The sequence below is a fragment of the Puma concolor genome, chromosome B1, assembly GCF_028749965.1.
Source record: "Puma concolor isolate L17-30 chromosome B1, mPumCon1.1.hap2, whole genome shotgun sequence".
Lineage (NCBI taxonomy): Eukaryota > Metazoa > Chordata > Mammalia > Carnivora > Felidae > Puma > Puma concolor.
The window spans coordinates 181,966,389-181,987,567 of NC_141670.1; the positions used below are offsets into that span (position 1 = coordinate 181,966,389).

At 36.2% G+C, this 21,179-nt stretch overlaps 1 protein-coding gene across 9 annotated transcripts in view; it reads right to left on the reverse strand.

Annotated features, from left to right (window-relative positions):
• Nucleotides 1–1,135: 1,135 nt before the first annotated feature.
• The window catches only part of PCDH7 (protocadherin 7), a 424,848-nt gene continuing 404,804 nt past the window's right edge, over nucleotides 1,136–21,179 (reverse strand). For 6 of the 9 annotated variants that reach the window (XM_086705265.1, XM_086705263.1, XM_086705267.1 and 3 more), the window contains one exon: nucleotides 1,136–5,586. In XM_086705265.1, the coding sequence (XP_086561391.1) occupies nucleotides 5,210–5,586 (377 nt within the window). In that variant the 3' untranslated portion in view covers nucleotides 1,136–5,209. The remainder of the gene's footprint in view (nucleotides 5,587–21,179) is intronic. The other 3 variants (XM_086705269.1, XM_086705268.1, XM_086705271.1) reach the window with 2 other exon arrangements.

The window sequence follows — 21,179 nt, forward strand, 5'->3', positions numbered from 1 at the left end:
TTAAGCAGGAAAACACAGTGATTTCATTTTATTACTGTTCCACTGACTTCTGCACTGATGTTTGGTTCTCACCATTAGGAATGCAGAAAGCCCAATGAATGCATATATCATTGGGTCACCTCATTACAACTTGCAGCAGACTTTCTCAACATGCAACACTCTCAATTCCTTCTTCAGAGAAGGAAGGCTGCCAGCCACAATCAATTTACAAAGATATCTTTGACTAAAGAAAGAATATGCCATTCTATATAAAGTATGTTGGATTTTCATCCAAGCAAGGGGGAAAAAAATGGTAGAGAAACTTCCATGCAAGGATCTTGAGAATGACTATTTTCCCACACAGGTAGGTGTTGGCAGTGCGGTGGTGAGATGGGACAAAAATACCATGGAATCTATTAGCATACGTAGAAAGTATTTTGTTTCCCTTTTAAGTCTCTGAGCTGGATTAGAGAAGAGAATTTGCCTGTTTGAATAGATACCAACTAAATAAAGAAGATAACCATTATAGTTAGGGGTATAATCCGATTGCAAAAAGTAAACATAAGAGTTAGATAGATAGATAGATAGATATAGTAGTTGATTGAAAAAATATACAAAGCGGAGGAAGCTTAACTAAAGAAAAAAATGAGTAAGATAAAAATTCTATCTTTTGCTTCCAGTTTTTTCTCTACATATCACATAATGTAAGACTCTTTGAGTCTCTCATGTATTTGTACTCACCACTGTTTTAGACTAAAAACAAACATTTCCTGAACAGATACATTTGACTTAGAATGTTTTACCTTAAATGTGAAATTTCTCTAGATAACGCCTGAAAAGATCAATCTTCATATTCATGATGAGAAGTTCTTCTACTGTCCACTTAACATGTAAAAAGCTAGCTAGGTAACTGTCTTAGGGATTATTTTGATGAAACTGAAGAATCCAAGTTCTATTCCGTTATAAAGTGAAGTGATATGACAGCTATGCATGGTGTCCTCTAAATCAACAATTACTGCAGCATTATCTTCTTTACTCCATCTTAATTTAGCAGAACTCAAACCATTTTAGATCAACCTGGTACATGCATCCATTCACTTCTCGTCCAATCAAACTGGAATTACCTGTCAACAGAGAAGTACACTTACGAGTGTGAAACCATTTGACCATGTTATATTTTAATTTGCAGAGACAAAAATGACAAGCAATTTATTTACATAAAACTGTACAAAAGCAAATTAAATTATGTAAAGTATTTCATAAATAGTTGGACGAGTGTTTAATACATTTCGTCATGTTTAGCATAGTTGCGTGCATAGTGACTTATAATAAACGATGATAAATTGTTCTCTGCTTCACTATCAACATCCAAGTAGCAGAACAATAGTCAATGATTAACATTACAAACAGATCGTACCACACTGAATGCAAGTGCTTTAAAATGTAGGAAAAGTTGTCTGAAAGTAAACCCTAGGTAGCTGAAAAAACGATGCCTCCCTCCAGATGTTACTTATACCTCTGCCTGGGTCCCAACTAACCAGCTTTAGAATATTCAGGATCATCTTCACTTTTTTTTCCCTCCTAAGGACACATTGTATATTTATCATTGATACAATATACCTAAAATTACTTGGTCTTTGGATTTCTCAGTCCTGTTTTTAGGGATAGCTTGACTCTTGGCGGCTTCTTTGGGTCTGTGTGTTATTTTATTTTCTTATAAGACAGCTTCCTAGGGTAGCCTTTCAGCCAGACATCTTCAGTACCTTCTTAGTTTTTCTTTCCATAAAAATAATGCCTCCCTTGTTTTCTGAAACTCAGGCAGCAGGCCAGTCAGAAACCATACAGAAATGATATCTGGAGGTTCAGAATGAGCATTAGATTTGAGACTGAAGCTATGGACATACACTTAAATTTTAATATACATAAATTTATATAGTTACTCATTAATTTATAAATGTGTCCTAATGTATAATGCATGCAAAGTTCACTTGAGATTCTTGTGTACAGAAAACAAGTATGGTTGATATACTGTCCAACCAAAATGAAACAGCAGCTAAAAGAAAAAATAACAACGAAAAGGAAATAAAGAACAGAAATTCGAAATCAATATTTGACCTTGCAGAATGGACTGATTTCACCCCTGATAATATCTCTCTGTGTTACTATTACAATAAATGATTTAGCCTTCTAGTCAGAATTAAGCAGCCCATATTAATTAATGCCTTAGTTTTGTTTTATGAATGAACGGTATTTAAGACTGGTCCATTATCTGAGTTTGTCAGAAGGCAAATTTTTAATATATTATTTATTATTTTCAGAAAATAAACATGGATAAATATACAAGATCAAAAAAGTCGGGAATAGCCCATTTTCCCTCATTGTCCAAACCCAACAACCGTTTTTTTACCATAACAACAGGTATAAAAGGCACAGTTGCTTATTTTGCATTCACTCATTTATTTTTTTTTTTTGTGTCTTTTTATTGATTTTTTTCAAAAGCACTCTATATATGGAGTGGCACCAGATTTAACCTATTCAAAATAAAAGTCATACAAACACAAAATATATTTCTGTGTCATGCCAGCTCATTATATAATAAACATGTTATGAGGGCTAATTCTACTAGAATTACTGCAAATACTTACAGTACACGGAATTTTATTCTTTCACACCCATTTTAGTTCTAAAGAGAGGATCACGAGTTAAATGACAATGACATGGCTGTCTTGAACATGGTGCAAATGTCATTGGGGAATATGGATCCAATTAATCCGAAGGTCCAGTATGACCCGTATTAGCTTTATAGACAACAGAAGGGTTTCAAAATAGAGTGAAATGAGCTATCTAATGGTTTCAAGTGTCTCATGAAAGAAAGAAAAAAATGCATTAAAAAAAGTTTGTTGAACACCTGTGTTATGCAACTGAGTATTTGCTTCGTAACGTGCAAGAAAAAATATGTATACATTTCATAAGTATCTTTAGAAGTATTTTGTCTTAATAGGTACTTACAGATTATACAAGGCAGAACTGCTTTAATGCAGTTTCCTAACAAAGTACTAGAATTGCATCTTTCCATCATGTAAATAATAATCAAACATAAACATGTTCAATTATTGATATTTTAGTCCAACGTTTTTGTTTCAATTACATATCTTCTTTCATCCTAACTATTATACATAAACTAACATCCAAATGAAAACTCCATTTAAGAAAGAGCAGAAGGAAATGACCCCCAAAAAGTAGCCCACCAAACAGAGAAGTGGTTTTTAAAGATAAACGTTTTGATGACTTAATAGTGAGTTCACAACCTCTAGTCCAGGCTGCTTCACCTTATAGTCTAAGAAATTCTGTAAAGAATAAAACATCCAAAGCTACACTATTTCTACAGTTTGCTAGAGAGCCATCAGCCTATGTCTTAACCAGGTTGCAAACATTCAGTTTTGGGAACATTTGCTCTCTTCACCTGTTATCCCCTATTCCGTCCCTGGATTGTCACTTTTGTCTGAATGTCCCAGCTCAGTCTCCAATTATGTTAAATCATCTTCTATAGAACAAATGACTCAAAATCTATATGTTCTGGTTTGGATTTTTTTTTTACACTGAAAAAAACTGCATATTTTCCCACATTGAGATGTACATACAAGGAAACATATCATTGCCCAGAACTCCTTTCTTTCGTGTTCAGTCTGGATTTAACTCATATTAAATAATGTCCAAAATCACACTTGTGACAAATCAATTAGGGTGTCACCTTGTTTCAATGTTGTGAGTCTTAAAAGAGTGCCATATTGCACAGGATCCAGAATTAATGCACTTGTGTTATCTGAAAGAGTGTGTTAAACACATGAAAAACTACAATTGGTATTTTGAAATGTAAAGAATAAGGCCAGGAAGCACAACCTGGATTCTAAAATGGTTAACGGTGAGTTTAACTTAAAAGACTGTATGCCCACATATCCTTCTTTCTCTACCTTCCCACAAATACGATTTTTAAAAGTGGAATCTTCCCTGCTAATATTCTTTTTTGAAACTAAACTTGAACCTAAACTAATCACCTACTCTAATACCAAAAATACATCACTTTAGTTTTTCATTTTCTGAGCTTTCAAAGAAAATCCATTTTACAAGAGAATGCCTGTTTTCGGGTATGGAGACAACATAAAATAAGCTAGTGCTGGAGTATTTCTGTGGGCGCATGGGTTCGGTTGCTTTTGTTTCTTAATGAATTTCCATGTTGAGACCAAATCTACCTCATGATTTCCCTGATCTGCCGTGTGATCTTTGGCCTTTTAATGACAATTAATGACAATTGTTCCAGTTCGTTGGTAATAGTGGTGGCGTTCGGAAAAAAAAAAAAAAAAATATATATATATATATATATATATAATTTTTACAAGTTATAATTAGTGTAATTGACTTGTAATTGGCCAAGATTGTGTCCATACAAAAAATATTCAATGGACGTATGGGGTTGAAGTTGATACTCCTGACTTGAAAAGAACAACATTTGCCAATTTGGGACTGCAATCTCCAGCGGGGTATTGTCTAGTTGTCAGTCTCTGTTATTAGAATATGGCACCTGTGAGATTCTCAATATGCCTCTTACGGAGTCCCCCTTTATAAGAACTGTACCTCTACAGGGACTCTATCATTTTGGGGGGATTGCCTTTCATGGTGATTAATCATATCCTGATGGTATGTCTGAAATACATCTTACCTGATCTGTTTTTGGTTTTGGTTTTGTTGTTGTCGTCGTTGTCGTTATTATTAGTATTATTTTATTTTCACGTTTATTTTTTTGACCAGCCGGATGGCATTCGAACTAAATCAAAGTGACAAAATCATGCTTCAGCTTAGGGATAATGAGAGTGTGTTGTGTTCTGCTAATCAGCCTTGTTACCATGAAAGAAAACTTGCAACCATCTTTTTTTTTTTTTTTTTCCTCCTTGGAGGGGGATGGGGAAGAGGGATAGCAGGTGTTGGGAATAATCGGTGAAGGGGTTAGACATGCAAGTAACAAGAATGGTTTCTACATTGTACATTACAATCAGGCTAACAGTATCACTAAAGGCCTGATCTGGAGGCAGAAGTGGCAGGCAAAGCTTTGTCTCTTTGGTAGCCCCCTCTTTTTGATTAAACGGTTTTTCTTTGTAAGGTTTTTTTTTTTTTTTTTTTGCCCCTTATTCTCCTTCTCATACATGAAAAGAACTTTGTTGTTCTCCTTTAGAGCCTACAGGTAAACTTCTCTTCTAGTGAGAGTATTGACAGGAGATGGCTTGTATTCCCCTGTTTTTGTAAGGGGAATATCCTCGGGGTTGGCTTCCTCATTTTTGCTGAAACTAGCTGCACTGAAGGTCTCATAGGACGAGGTCAACTTTTTGTTCAGGAGGTTTCTGTTGCGGTCACCCATGATGGCGGCCTCGCCATTGGCCAGCTTTTCCTGGCTTCCTCGTTCATCAACAGGCATGAAAGTGGAGAGTTTGGGCTGGCTCTTCTTCCTCTCTGGAGAAGTACGGACTGGCATCCAGCAGGAGTCTGAGTGGCCATATTCGTCACACTCACGGGTACACTTCCCAGTCAGGGCTACATCTGGAAGAGGTCTTGAATCTGAAATTCAAGGAGAAGAAAACGTTAAAGTTGGCCACCCTGCAACTGGCTTTCCTGATATGTATGAAATTGGAAGAGGGGGACATATATATATATATATATATATATATATATATGGAATATATATATAATTTTTCATATTATTTTCCTTTTTTCAACACCCCGTACTTCATCATTACCATAGAGCTGTTTTGATTTCATATCCATTAAAGATAAGGTTTTGCAAAAAGAACAAATACTATGGAAAGAAAGGCATGAACAAACTAATACATTTAAGTCTGTAGGATAGATAGGTACACATGCATTTGTTACAGAACAGGGACATGTGTATATTCTCAAGTAGAAATAAAGTGCATATGTGTATTTGTATGGGTATAAATGTTTCCACATGCATAAGAAACGTTATTAAACCTAAATAGATAATTTGCTCTATTTATAAATTATCCCAGAAATCGTGTACTTTTGCCAATTGGATTTCATCCTGCTTATACATTATTCATGGAATGCAAATAGGCAAAACCTTATATTTAAAATACATTCTAAAACATCAGGGTGACTCAGAAAGCAGAAGCTAAATTGACAGCACATTATTTGGTAAAAAGTAAAAAAAAAAAAAAAAAAAAAAGTACAAGTAGGTTATGGATGTGAACATATTAGCAACATCATCACCTACCCCACCCTAGCCCACACCCACCTCCCACCCACCATGTCACATGACCTAATATGTGCTATAGGATAATCCCTTAAGTGTTCACAGAAGAAAACATTTGCCAGTGTGTTTGCTGAATAGAAATATTAGGTGAAATGCAGCGTATTGGGTAAATGCAGTCAAGCTCCTAAAGTTCTGATGAAATAGCGTGTACACCTAATGAATGTTAATGCCTCGTAGAACTGGAAATGTCTTCTAGTACTGTGAAGCGAAGTCATATCTGGAGAGTTCTTAGGGATCAGGATTAGAGATGGAAATTGAGAATTATCTGAATATGTAAGCAAAATCATTAACATGTGTCTGTCTTTGGAGAATAGGTATGCATTTTCTTACTCTTGACATTTTTTAACAGACTATTTTTCTTTGAAAGAGAGAGAGAGAGAGAGAGAGAAACTGCTCTACCTCAACAGATTCTAAATGAATTGCTTCTAGGGTATTATTTAGTATAAATTTTAGTTTATTTTATTGTCAAACAAAAGAACATAATATGACTGTGCTCCAATTTATATCATACGGCATCATGTTTTCTTTCTTTCTTTCCTTCTTTCCTTCTTTCTGTCTTTCAACAAGGCTTTGCACTTAAAAGACTGACAAATTTTAACCTCTGCAAATACATTCACATCAATGGAATCAGTGAAATTTGCTTCTACATAACCTTGCGTAGATTTGGTTTAAAATAGACAAAGGGGTTATTTACATTATCCCCGATATATTTATACCGTCTGCTTCTGTCTCCACACACCATTCTCTATAATTTAACATTACATTCCTATCTGGGCTATCATTTGTATAGGTTATTTCAGAAGTTTTACCCTGCCAAATCTCCTAAATCAAAGCAGTCCAATGCATGCCATTTTTTCCCCCTGCAGTGATGGATAACTGAAATATTGACATTTGTCAGCCCATTGATTTTTGAGCCACTATGGCCTGAGATTTTTATGCTGTGTGCTGAGAGTTCAATGAGGAAATGCCATTGCTCTTCCCAGAAAATCTACAGTGACTTTAATCTTTCCAAAAGGTAAAATGCAAAGATAATTATTTACAGTAGTTGCACATGCTGTGCTATTTGACTTCGAAGGGGGAAGACCCTACTAATTGTATCATCAAAAGATAAAGCACTTTCTTATTCATTTTCTTATGCCAAAAATTCCCTCTGTGTCTCTCAAACACATATTTTAGATGCATTTAAAAAATCAAACTATTGGCAATTTTAGGAATGATTTTTGTAATGTAGTTAGTTTAAATGAACAAAATGTGAGGTCTTTGGGAATATTTTCCATCTTGGGATGCTTTGTTTATTTGAAGCTGACTTAAATGCCTTGAGCAGGAAAAACCCTTATAAAAATGACAAGTGTAAGATCAGACCTATTTTATTCTAAATATTCCTTTTTTTTCATCGCTTTAACAAGTTCAATTTTTTTCTTTTTCTTGTATGATAGTGCCTCTCAAAAAAACAAGAAAGTGCTCAGGAATAAAGCTACTAAAATAGGAAAAATCTCTTTGAATGTGGTCATCATTCCCTGTAAAAATGACCCAGAATGCTCTCCAAACATTTAAGTTTACTTAAGTCTCACACAACGTGTCAGTTTACTTGCACAGTGACTTAGATGTTCTCTGCTTTTGGGGGATTAATTCGTGTTTTCAGTCTTAAATTTGTGGCACTTTGTTTTTCTTTTGCTTGAGATACATTTAGAGACAGCTCGGAGTGCTGTGTAATATGCAAACAATTCTTCTTACCTGTTGTTTTACACGTGTACCTGAATGCCCTGTAGTTGATAAGAAATTATATTTATTTAGATTGACTCAATTTCTCATCAAGTAGAAACGAGATACTCTTCAATTTCTTCCCTCAGCCTTTACTTCATAGTCTGGATTATTTCCTGTGAAAATCGATTTCCTCTTATTGCTTTTACCAAAGGCAACTTGTCTTCTCTGCCATCAGCCGCCTGTGGGCTGTCACGTCTCTATCCAAGAGGCACGACTTTTAATAAGGATCTCCCGTCACTTCCAAAGTCAGACACTTGATTGGGGACCACAGTGGAAGTTGACAAGCCTAATTGGCTGAGACATGTTGCAGTGTTTGTCATCACATTTAGAAAATAATCGAGAGAGGCTATAAGAGATTCATCACAAGCAATCAAAACTTCCAATCTTGATGAGTCAAATGAATCCTCAAAAGCAATGCCAATGGTTAACAAATACAATTTATATTATGATGCTATTTATTAAGGGAAGGCATGAGTGGAATAGTGTTTTCCTGTGTCTCTATATTTTCTTATTTTCACTATGCAAGTCTACTTTTTTTTTTGTAACACAAAAGTTATATAGGGTCTTCAAGAATCATTGAAGGTACTTCTTCTCCCTTTCATAAAAGGTACACTCTTAAAATGTCCTGCTTTGTGGAATTACAGAGGCACACCTTACACAGCCAGTAACCATCTTTCAGTCTTTCATCGAAGGATGTGGTTTTGATACCTAAGAACATTATTTCACGCTTTGGTTTAGTACTACGTCTTTTAATTTGGACCTGAGTGAAGACGGGAAGGAATTAATCACAACTCTTGTCAGTTGGCGTTGAGTAAATCAACAAAAAGTAAAATATTCTGTATCAAATTAAATGGTATTCGCTATCAGCATTTTCCACCACAAAATCGGTTCCTTAGAACCCCCCTCCACACCCCTGCTTAATCATATCAAATCTTGCAAAGAGTGGATGTAGGAATGATACTCATCAGATCCTATGGCTGCTTTAGCATTGCCTGTGGCATTCCAGTTATGCTATTTACTAGAACCATCACATCGGCTTGGAGAGTTAACGGCCTTTCTTAGGCATTAAGTTAATTTGCTTCTTGCAAGTCCAGGTTTAAGCCATCCTAATAGCTGACAATTTATAGCATAGAAAGTACTTTCCCACGCCCACTCTTTTTTCTTATCACCTTAGCCCAAGAGCAAGGAGGGTGGCAGCAGTGAGGGGCCCATTCTCGGGAACAGCGAAGGCCAAAGAATAAGTGTTTTGACTTTCACTTTAGTGTCGCTCATAACACCATAATGCTCCTTCTTAAAATGTAACAGCTGGGTAGTTAGAGGTCAACTGCGGCTACCCATGGCCATAAGGAAAAGCTAGAGTCTCCAAAGGAAGAGGAAAAAAAAAAAAGTGGGCAGCTCAGGACATAGGTTCCACAAAGTCCCCAATCTTACTACTTCGTGACAAAAATGGTGCGACCTCCCTAAAACCATACATCTCTTAAAGTGGAAGAAATTATAATGAATTTAAGGACTCGAGCTCTTTCTCAGAAAAGAAGTGCAGGCGTCCTTACTGGGCTCCGTAGATGAGCCGACCCGGGAAAATGCTGGTACAGTGATCTCAACAATAAGTGACCGACAGACGATATGTGGAATCATCAGAAAGAGCAAGGAAACCCCAGATTTATTCAGGCATTTCATGTTTCCTGACGCTGTCCTATACAGTTCAGAAACCATTACAGGCATCTTTATTACTGAAAAGAACTGTATTGTTCAGACTTCTTGAAGACAGATCTGCACCAGTAGGGATTTTCGTATGCTGAGTTATGCATTCTGTCAGAATCCTGGGCACCCCCTTTACTTCAGGCCCTTGGCTTGGGGCTGAAGATACAAGGATATTTTCTTCTCCTAAGAGAAGGCATGAACATGTTGCATTTATAGTTTTAAAATATTTCCAATGAGGTTTTCTTTTAAGCTCAGTTATTTAAAGCTATCTGCATCGTTTGCTTATTTGTTTGATACACAAATTACTTAACTCTCTGATCCTGTGATAAATGAGCTTAGTTAGTCAAGGTGTTGATGTTCATACCATTCCTACAATTTTTTTTTTTTAACTCAAACACTAGAATATTCTTAAAATTACTTGAGAAAATTCTGGAAATGAAAAATTGTGTCATTCTCTCCTTTTGGGGAGGGGAAAAACACATAGAGGCACCTTTTGCTTTTCTTTCTTTTTAAAGTATTTTCTTCTTATACTTCCTGATTTCCTGTTATACAAAGACTTCTTTTTCTAGAGTCACATGTAAATTCTGGTGGAGTTCGGGGCGCCTGGGTGGCGCAGTCGGTTAAGCGTCCGGCTTCAGCCAGGTCACGATCTCGCGGTCCGTGAGTTCGAGCCCCGCGTCGGGCTCTGGGCTGATGGCTCAGAGCCTGGAGCCTGTTTCCGATTCTATGTCTCCCTCTCTCTGCCCCTCCCCTGTTCATGCTCTGTCTCTCTCTGTCCCAAAAATAAATAAACGTTGAAAAAAAAATTTTTTTTTTAAATAAAAAAAAAAATAAATTCTGGTGGAGTTTACTGGACAATGAAAAGGTTTTACAAAAGGATGAACAACAAAAAGTAAGACAATTGGTAATGGTTTTCCAACAAATATTTTAACATTACCTTTATATTTGTAATCCAAAAGAAAATGTCTCTTTTACTCAAATGATTGAATAAAGGGCTTTATTTTAAAATAATTGTAAGAAAACGATTCACTTTTGTTTTATATAATACAACTGAGTACATAATTAAATAAACCCTTTACTGGAAAATTATTATTGCAGTCAACCAAGAATACGTGTCAGGGGATGAAACCCACAAAGCTCACATGGACTTCGACGTGGCTTTTTAATGTAAATAAACTAAAGATCCCTACCTTTTATCTGTTTGGGGAATTTGGGAAAACTGAAAAGGTAAGCACATAAATAGATAATGGCAAGGGTAGGAACCATTGATGCGGGCAAGCAGCTTGTAATCCTTTAAATGTCTGAATACTGTCTGGAAGAAGGGGAGATTTACAGTTACCTAAGTGTCACCTAGGGGTACAAAAAAGGGCTTAAGATTTTTAAATAGTGTTCTAATTTGTCACAAAATCACTTGATCCAAGCAAATTAGAAGAGGATATAAGGATGGCCCATCCACCCAACCTTAACTTCAGTCTTACCTATGGACTCCTAAGCATATCCCGATTGGGACAACGAGTTTGTGAAAAGAACAAATTCTTTTGTCTCAGCATTGTTGAGTGCGATTCTGGGTGCAGCAGGTAGAAGCTATATGACTTTGGATGTAATTTCTCTGAGCCTCAAGATCCTTGTGTTTGAGTTAATAATACCTACTCCCTTACCTATTGCAGGGATAAAAGAATTAATGTAGAGAATACCTATGGTCTCTGGTGCAGTGTAGATGTTCAGTAAACAGTAGGTCATAGCCCCTTTAGATAATTAAGGAGGTATATATATATATATATATATATATATATACACACACACACATGAGGAGGTATATATATATATATATATATACACACACACATACATAAGGATATATATATACACACACACATACATAAGGATATATATATATACACACACATACATAAGGATATATATATATACACACACATACATAAGGATATATATATATATACACACACATACATAAGGATATATATATATATATATATATATATATATATATATATATAATCTCTCTAGTCTTCCATAAGTGAAAAGCATATTATTTAGGGAAATAGGAGCCAGGCTCCTTGGATTCAAAATCTTAATTTTGTCACTTTAGGGAGTATGTAATTATGAACAAGTCACTTGATTTTTTTCTCAAGTTTATTTACTTTGAGAGAGAGAGAGACAGATAGAGAGAATGAGTAGGGGAGGGACGGAGAGAGTGGGGGAGAGAATCCCAAGCAGGCTCCATGCTGCCAGCACAGAGCCCGATATGGTGCTCTGTCCCACAAACTGTGAGATCGTGACCTGATCCAAAAATCAAGAATAGAATGCTTAACTGACTGAGGCATCCCGACGCCCTATAAGTAACTTGATTTATTTAAATTACCTCATCTCTATAACAAGTATAAGAATAAATTAACTTCTTAGGATTATGGTGAGCATTAAGTGTGTAAATATAGGTAAAATATTTGTAATAATTCTCAAACACACAATAAGCCCTCAATAAATATTAGCTACTTCAGGCACACCATCCCTCATGCACAATTCTGTCCTCAAAAGAGCTTTGAAAACCAAAGTTTTGTTTTGTTTTGTTTTCCCATAAATTTACACCTCGGACATTCAATCTAAGGCTATTCTTCATCTTTATCTTATGTGGTATAAATATTTATGTTTTTCTCTAGAAATAGTGTGTTTCATTAAGAGCACTGTCTAGGTCTTAGATTTTTTAAGTAATGTATGATGCATGCATGATAATACCTTTTTTAACATATGAAGGACTCTGAATTTTCAGATGTATTCGGTTAAAAGGTTTTCAGAAAACATTTTGTGGAATTAATACCAACCATCAATCAAAAGGGCATGTATTTTGAGTTACTTTTCCTGTTGTTCTAATGTCTTTATGCTTATAGAGTCTGCAGTATATGAGACCTACCATCTGTTTAGGAAAATACACAGGTTGCCATATCCTGGATACTCTACGTCAGGTGCTTATTTATTAAGACTTTTCCAGAGAAGACGTATTCCGTATGTGTCATGATGTTTGCTCCAAACGAAAAAGGAAATGCTCTATTATTTGCAGTTACCTTTACAACCTACCCAGAACAATCTCACAATTAATACTTTTTATCTGAAAGAGATTTGCCCCTTAAGTACTGGGTTGTTACTTGCTACATTGTTTTGCCTGTATGAGTTGTAACATAAGAAGGTGCTCTGAAAAGAGGCCAAAAATTGGCAATAAACTAATCTAAGACTAAGAGGTTGAAATTTAGGAAGGACAATAAATGTAGCAGGGCAAACACCTCAGATTCAGTGCACCCTTCATACACCGGAAATAACGCAACAAAAAGCCATTCAGCAAATGAGCTCTGTAGATCTCATGATACCTGTACATGACAGTTGTGAATTGTGGCATAAGGCCAGGAATTAATCTCCTATACACATTACTTTGGAATGTGACATCACTGATCTTATGTCAAGATGTAGATTCTACGTCTGTACCCCTCGAAGACAGGCCAGTTTAGATGATTGGAATGTGGCAGAAGTGAAACCGTGTTATTTCCACACTAGGTTTCAAGAAGTCTAGCAACAACATCTATTGCATTTGCCCGTGGAACCCTGCCATCCCTACCCCAAGAGAACACACAATCTAGCTTCTTTGAAGATGAAACACTATTTGAGAAAGAGACTCCCTTGTAACTGAGCCATGCACCAGTAGCAGGGGAGCCACAGAAATGTGAGAAGTAATAAACCTTTGTCATTTGAAGCCCCTACATTATGTTTGTTTGCTTTTGCTTTTCTGGGAGGGGGAAGAGTTTATCAATACAGTGATGGATCACGGAGATAATGATCATGGGTGTATTATTATAGGATCTGCTATATATAAACAACAGCGAGATCTGGAAATAACATATGCTACTTATTTTATGTCTTCTTATCATGAGTCACAAACTGACCAATATTACTGAAAGTACAACTCTTGCAAAGAACATTTTCAGAGACATATGCACATTTTAATTAACAAGTTCAAGCTGAGGGCTACTAGAGAAAGCTCTGGAAATTCTGGGTATGCAATTATAGGATTTCACTGCATTTTCTACCTAGGAGTGTTCTAGTTCAAGCTGACATGCCAAGACAATATTAAAATGTTTAAACATGTTTGAAAGCATCAGCAACTTTTCTCTGTACCTTAGGCTAAACTCAGTTAAACAGCAATTGAATGTATCTCAAGAAGCATTTACTGCCCTGAGGCTTAGACCACTGTCATTCTGAATGTGGCATTATCATATACAGAGGACACAGCGCACACCATGTCTCAAGCAGTCTTGCTGAATCAACTCAAACATGAATCTGCTGGTTGGCACATGAAAACTGCACTACAGCAGAAAAATCTACGGTGACTGCTTGGGAGTGATCAATTTATGCGCATCAGAGATGTGATTTCACTTTGATTTCTCTCTTTATACATGAAAATTACAGGGGTGCAGGTTACACTGAGTGGAAGGAGAAGAAGGAAAGAACTGGAAATGAGAAGATGCTCCGATATTAATCAAAAGAGTTCATAAAACACAGGAAAAGACTGGGGCATTTATTTCACAAGTTAGCAATTCATTATTTCACTAAAGGCCAATCCTGGTTTTTCAACCACTCGTGCTTATTTTCTACCGCAAAAGTCCTATCTTTCATAAGTTTTTTTCTTATGTTAGAAGTTATTTGTTTTGGGTGTCAAAGTCTTTAATAATCTAATAAAAACTACAAGTATTGCCCCCCCCTAGATGGAGATATATATACCACACAAAATTGCATAAGGTTTCCATGGGGTTCAAGGTAACCAAGTTAGGATCACAATATATTTGCAGCCTCCTGGTGGATGGGAGAAAGATGGAATATTTTTTATACTTGACATTTTTTCCCCTTTGAGTTTGATTCAAAAGTTAAGAAATATTTCACAATCCGACATGCATCTTCAAAAAATAGAAATTATATGCAGTAAATAAATTATCATTCAAATACTGATGGAAAGATTTAAAACAAACAAAAACAATTTATGAAACAGATTTTGAAGAAAAAAATAACTTAGGTTTGACCATGTTATTATTTGAGTTTGGTCACATAAACGTTCCAATCCGAAAGCCCCAATAATCTATAAGGCTTTATGTAAATAGGAAATTAAAGTTTGGGGATAGATTTAACAGATTGCTCATCACCAGTTGGAAAATTTATTCTTTCCTAAATGTGATATGCAACATTTGCTTCAAATCGGGGTCTTGGATTGCCAGCGACCAGATCTCCATTCACCTACTAGAAGATGGGAGGTGGATTGTTGTTATTATGAAAACTTACACAAAAATAATGATAATCCAGATGAAGTTTTCTTTTTTTTTAAGTTAATGAAAGGTATTAGCCACTTTATAGTGGTTTTCCTGTTGCTAACACTAAAAGTGTTGCAAACATCAACTTTGAGTCACTTGCAGTAAGTCTCAAATCTTCAGTTGTCTTGTTGACCATAAAGTTGTAGAATATATACCCTACAATAAATATTAATATTACCTTTAGGAATGTATGTTTACTCTAAAACTAGTACATGAAATCTCGATTAACTGTTAGAATATTATCTTTGGATTGTGTTCTTAAAGGCAATGTTCATTTTATCTTTGCCTCCCCACATAACATAATTCTGTACAAATAAAGAGGATAACAAAATTGAAAAAAAATCAATTAATATATATTATTTTCTCCTACTTTCTTTCCTCCAACATAAGCCACAATAAAGCATTTAAAAAAAATAAGCAAGAAGTTTACAAACAGTTCCTGTACTAAGGATCTGGTATTAAATACCTATATACTGAATGCAAATATGTTCAATATTAAAACAATTAATTCAATATGTGGGGACGTCTTAAGAAGAACATCACTACAGTGGCTATGATGAGATAGAAGATATTTCTAAGTATTGTTTTCTATGCATTATTTCGTGTGAAGTCCAGAATAAAATAAACTATATTAAAGCTCAAATCATGTAGGAAGGAGAACTGTAATGTAATTGTGATTACTCTTTGCACGAGGGCAAATTGCAGCAATTTAGATTCATGGAAGCAATATAATTATTTTTTTAATGTGGCAAAAAAGCACAGTACCCATGCATTTTCTTCTTCAACGTAGTGATCTTCAGAAACTATGCAATTATTCTAATGATACGGCCATTTTCAAATATACTCTCAAACTGTTTGTTTGAGATTACCTATTGAAATATTTCACAAGTTGTACAGAAAAGCTTATCTGATTGGAAGTACTTCTGTAATAACAGCTGCGTTGTAACAGAATCCCATTAGTTATTGTGATTTGGGACAAAGACGAGAAGTTCCTCCTTTGTGTTTCTTACTCTCAGGAAGTTTTCATGAAAACTTTGTTTTGCAGTGCTGTTGAGAGATGAGGTCTGGGAAGCTTTTAGTGGGTGGGAGCTGAGAAACCATTTATGGGGAGCGTTTTAAAACTGCTGGAATTCTGGCTCCTTACTCTGGTCAATAAGTTGATCAGTTGAAACTAAACTTGGCAATCACAATTAAGACTGAAAGAGTGAAGAGCATGGGAGTGCAGGGCAGGTAAATAAAAGGAAAAGGAAGGAAAGAACTGTTCTCTGATGATTAGCAAACAGGACTCAAAGAGCAGCTAAAGTGGGGGAAATCAATGAAGTAACACTGGATCAGTCTGCTTGATTGATTTTTGCTGCTCATTGAAATGTTTTCCTTTATTTACTTCCTATTTCTTCAGAGAGTGGCAAAGTCTCACTATTGAACCTCCCTTGGAGCCTCTGATTGGCAGAGAAGCGAGCTCTGGGTATCCTTTCTTGCTTACATTATATCTTCTCATGCTGCATGGATCCAGAGGCACATCTAATGCTCCATGTGACTCTGCAGAAGCCATCTTGCATCTCCTCTCCCTTTTGGTGGTGGGCAGAACAATGGCTCCCTGCAAGGACGCTACCTCATAATCCCCAGAACCTGTGAACATGTTAGGTTACCTGGGATAGGGGGATTAAGGTTTCAGATGGTATTGAGGTTGCCAACATACTGACCTCAAAATAGGGAGATTTTTAGGGGGTTAGGCTACAAACCAAGGAACGAGGGAAGGCTCTGGAAAAGACAAGGCAACAGATTCTCTTCTTCAGCCTCCAGAAAGGAAAGTAGCCCTTGTGAGACTAATTTTAGCCCAGGAAGACCCATGCCAGACTTCTGAGCTACAGAACTTTAAGATAATACATTTTTGTTTTTTCTAAGACACTAAATTTGTAGCACTTTGTTACCATTTCAAGAGGAACTAAATACACACTTCCATCAATTTTCTGGTTAGAGTAGGGACAGCATAGACTTGATGTATTTGATCTTTCTACCCATATTCCATCCATGAAAGGAAATAGAGTAGAACACTTTTGATCTGCAATGTTTTCATTGAGTCATGTTTATCTAATTTTTGAGCGTCTGCTCAAGAATTTTTATGTTGCACTTTTGAAAATTTCACTATATCATAGTATATCATTGTCTAAGTGATTTGTATATGACAAATCAACAAAGTTCGATTTCTTTTTAGTCCAGTAAAGTACTAACAACTCACTTTTCTGAACAATCACCTCCTCCTGCTCCCTCCCATCCCTCCAGTGATAACCCTCTCTGAGATCCTTACCAGAGAAATCACTTTAAGCCATTCTATATTCGGGAGGTGTGATTCCCAAAAATAGAAAGAAAGAAGGGTGGGGGGGGGGAAGGTGGGGAAAGAGAGAGAGATAACGAGACAGAGAGAGGAAGAGAGAGAGAGAGGGAGAGAGAAAACTGGGCATTACACAACATCTAAGAAGTAGAGCCAGGAACTAGAACATGGCCCTAAAGAGAGCTTTGTCAGATTTATGGGGATTTTGTGACTTCCTGATATCTATTACTTGAGTATCATTTTTGTGTTGGTGTTTGTTTTGTTTTGTTTTAAAATGTTTTTTATTTATCTATTTATTTATTTATTTATTTATTTATTTATTTATTTATTTTGAGAGACTGAGAGAGTGCACGCAGGAGAGGGGCAGGGGCAGAGACAGGGAGAAAGAGAGAATCCCAAGCAGACTCTGAACTGTCCATGTGGAGCCCGATGCTGGGCTTCAACTCACAAACCGTGAGATCATGATTTGAGCCAGAATCAAGAGTCAGTCACTTAACCAACCGAGCCACCCAGGCACCTCTGTTTTTGTTTTTATTTAGCCTGTTTTGCTCCTAGGAGTTAGCAGTAGCAGGTCTACTAAGAAAACACCTGTATCATTATTTTAAGGACATTAAGTAGAGTAGCAATTCTCTCTCTAGAAGAAAACCCCCTTCTATAAATTTCAGTATAAACTTCAAATTCCAAGTGTTTGCACAGAAGCCCCTTCAGCATCTCTATCCTGTCTACCTGTCATCCTTAATCTCTTTCCATTCTTACTTGCTTTCTTTGGCCACTTCAACAGACCTAATGCAGTTGTCATTTCCAGAAAGCCCGTTGCTATTCTATTTGCTCATGATCTTAACGTGTTGCCTCTTATACTAGTCCTTACCTTGTCCCACCAAACCCTTCAAAATCCAGTTCCAAAATATCTCCTTTGAGATTTCTTCTAACCAAACTAATAGTGATTTCTCTTGATTTCTTCTTAATGTAATCGGCCAAACAGAAAAGGTGGTGATTTTTGTTTGTTTGGTATTTGCAGATCTGAGTAAATTTCTCAACTATTCATTTTCCTTATCCCCTTTTAGTACCTGTTTCTCCCATTGGGATTTATTTTCTAACAGAATGATGTAGTTGTCTGAAATAATCCATGGATATATGTTATAGAACAAAATGCAGCCTTCACGCTCAGCCTAGGGCAGGGTGGTGGGTTTAGTGGAGACAGTAGTGGGTGCTAAGAATAAGTCTAATTGGAAAATCCTGTATTTAGTGGTCACAAGGTTATCCCTATGAACAAATGTGTTAAGCTTCTTTGCTTATGGATAGTGGCTCTTTTAGAGTTGTTTAGTTTTGTTCGTGACCTCTGGTTGGCAGTTATACAAATCTTCCAATAATAAACTTGGGAAATAAAATTTATTTTTGGCTTAGACACAGCTGACATCATAAATGAATATATTCAAAACAAGTCATCATGAAGGAAAGGCATTCTATGTGATAGCAAAAGTGACGAGCAGAAAGTTCTTTTCTCCCATTTTTGTAACGTGGGTGTATTTTAACAGGAGCTATTGTGGGCAGTGTACCAATTCATTTCAACTTAATAAAGTTTATTTGCCTTTTCGTAGCAATGTGATGGGCACAAGTTAAAATCATGGTAATTTAGATTTTGGGTAAGTGCTCTTCAAACTGAAGACTGTAACTTACAAGTTGGTGGTTGAACTCATTTAGGGAATCATCGTCAGTGCATACCATGTTCACCTTATTTTGTGAAGATTTTGTTGTAGTTTGTAACATGAGCACATATATTTATATGTGTGTACTTGGTTCCTCTACAAAATGGAGTTTTTATTTTAGATCACACTGAAACAGATTGAAAGTTTCTAATTTAAATCATATCACATGGGAATCTGTGCATTCTCACCTACTTCTGAGTCAGCTATATATTATATGATATCTAACACAAAATATAATGTTAGCATGCACACAATGTCATATGAATTTTAAATTGTACTTTTAACTGTCATTTCAGGTGATACTTCAGAGACTAAAGTTTTATCCTTATTAAAAAAGAATTCAGATAATTCAAAAAATAAGAGTTACGTCTTCAATAATCACTTCAAAAAAGTCTACTGTAAATAGTTTTTTTTTTACCTTGAGACATTCTGAATTTACAGTTAATTCCCTAGATTCCAATTTTCTAGAATTATGTGTAATTGTGATGAGCTTTCTCGTAATCCACTTAAATCCTCTGATAGACTTTGATTTATTTCAGTCAGCAAAATGGCAACAGACCCTTTGGAAGAGGAGGACTTACTATGACTTCTTAAAGTCATATAGACATTAAGATGTAGGACACATTTAAGCTGTCTAATTGTGCGGCTGGTCTCATGCCTAAGTATTAATCTGTCACAATGTCAAATTACATACATTTAGGATTTTTTTTTTAGTAAAATGTGCCTGCACTTAACAAACTCATAGTGTAAAAAATTCAAGAATGCAATTAGAATGTCATGTCTTCTGCAGATGACTTAAGGAAGGCATGAATCGGAGCTTAATAGTCCATCATAATTTCATAATTTCAGCCACTTATCCCCACCATCTGCTATGTATGCTCTTTATTTAAGTCTCTCTCTCTCTCTCTCTCTCTCTCTCTCTCTCTCTCCCTCTCTCCCTCTCTCTCTCCCCCCCCCCCCCCCCCCGTTTTCAGTTTTGTTTTGCCAGCAGTGGGCATCACTTAGGAAAGCAGGTTTCATGGTGCAAACAGATTTTCCCATGTGTTCAATGAGTTAGCTTCACTGGCTATTCAGTAGATCTCAGGCAGAGAAGACCGGTTGGAGGGAATTAATTTTAGAAAGTCTTTGTGTACTGGCCAGTGTCTTGTACAAATGAATCTTTCTCCATAGCAAACAAAAAAGATAAAACTACAAATATTGGAACAATGAAAATAATTACTAAAACATATGCTTTGGGAGTTTCCTTTAAATGAATCACTTAAAAATTATGTGTGCTGTTGCGAACCATGTGACTGTATTCTGTAAGTGCTTAAGTGAATCATTTGATGGGAACCTTGCTAATTCATCAGCCTTCAGTGTTCTTCAAAACCACGAACCAGTGGAATTGGGACTTGTTATGGCAGGACACGGGAACTCAGTGGAAATTCCACAATGGAGAGAAAGTAAAGACGGAGTTTACTGCACAAAACTGGCGTAAAGGTTATGGGTTCATGAAGATGCTAGGTCCCACTACTGGGATAACATACCCTGCAGAAGTGTATTCATTCATTCAAAAACTATTGACACATCACACACTATTCTGAAACTTTACATATATTATTACCTCATTCAGTTCTCACAGCAACCCTGTGGAAAAGGTTGTGTATTACCCCCATGTTGCAGGTGAGGAAACTAAGGTACAGAGAAGTTAAATGCGTTACCCGAGAGTCTGCATCTAGTGAGTAATACCAGTATGATTGCAATGTGGTTGCAAACCCAGGCCGTCTGACCTCAGAGCTGTGAGTTTACCCACTGTACCATATTACCGCTCAGTAATTACACACCAATGTACTAGAAACTCATGTCATAAGTTAGAAAAAAAATCAGCTCTGTCCAAGCTGAATTAAAACAGAAAAGCACTCTCTGTATAGAAGAAGAGAGCGAGAAAAAGCAGTGTCCCTGGATGTCCAATTTAGCAGTAATCTCAAGAGTCTTAACTTGAATTAAGGGGAACAGTTAGTTTGGACAGGTAG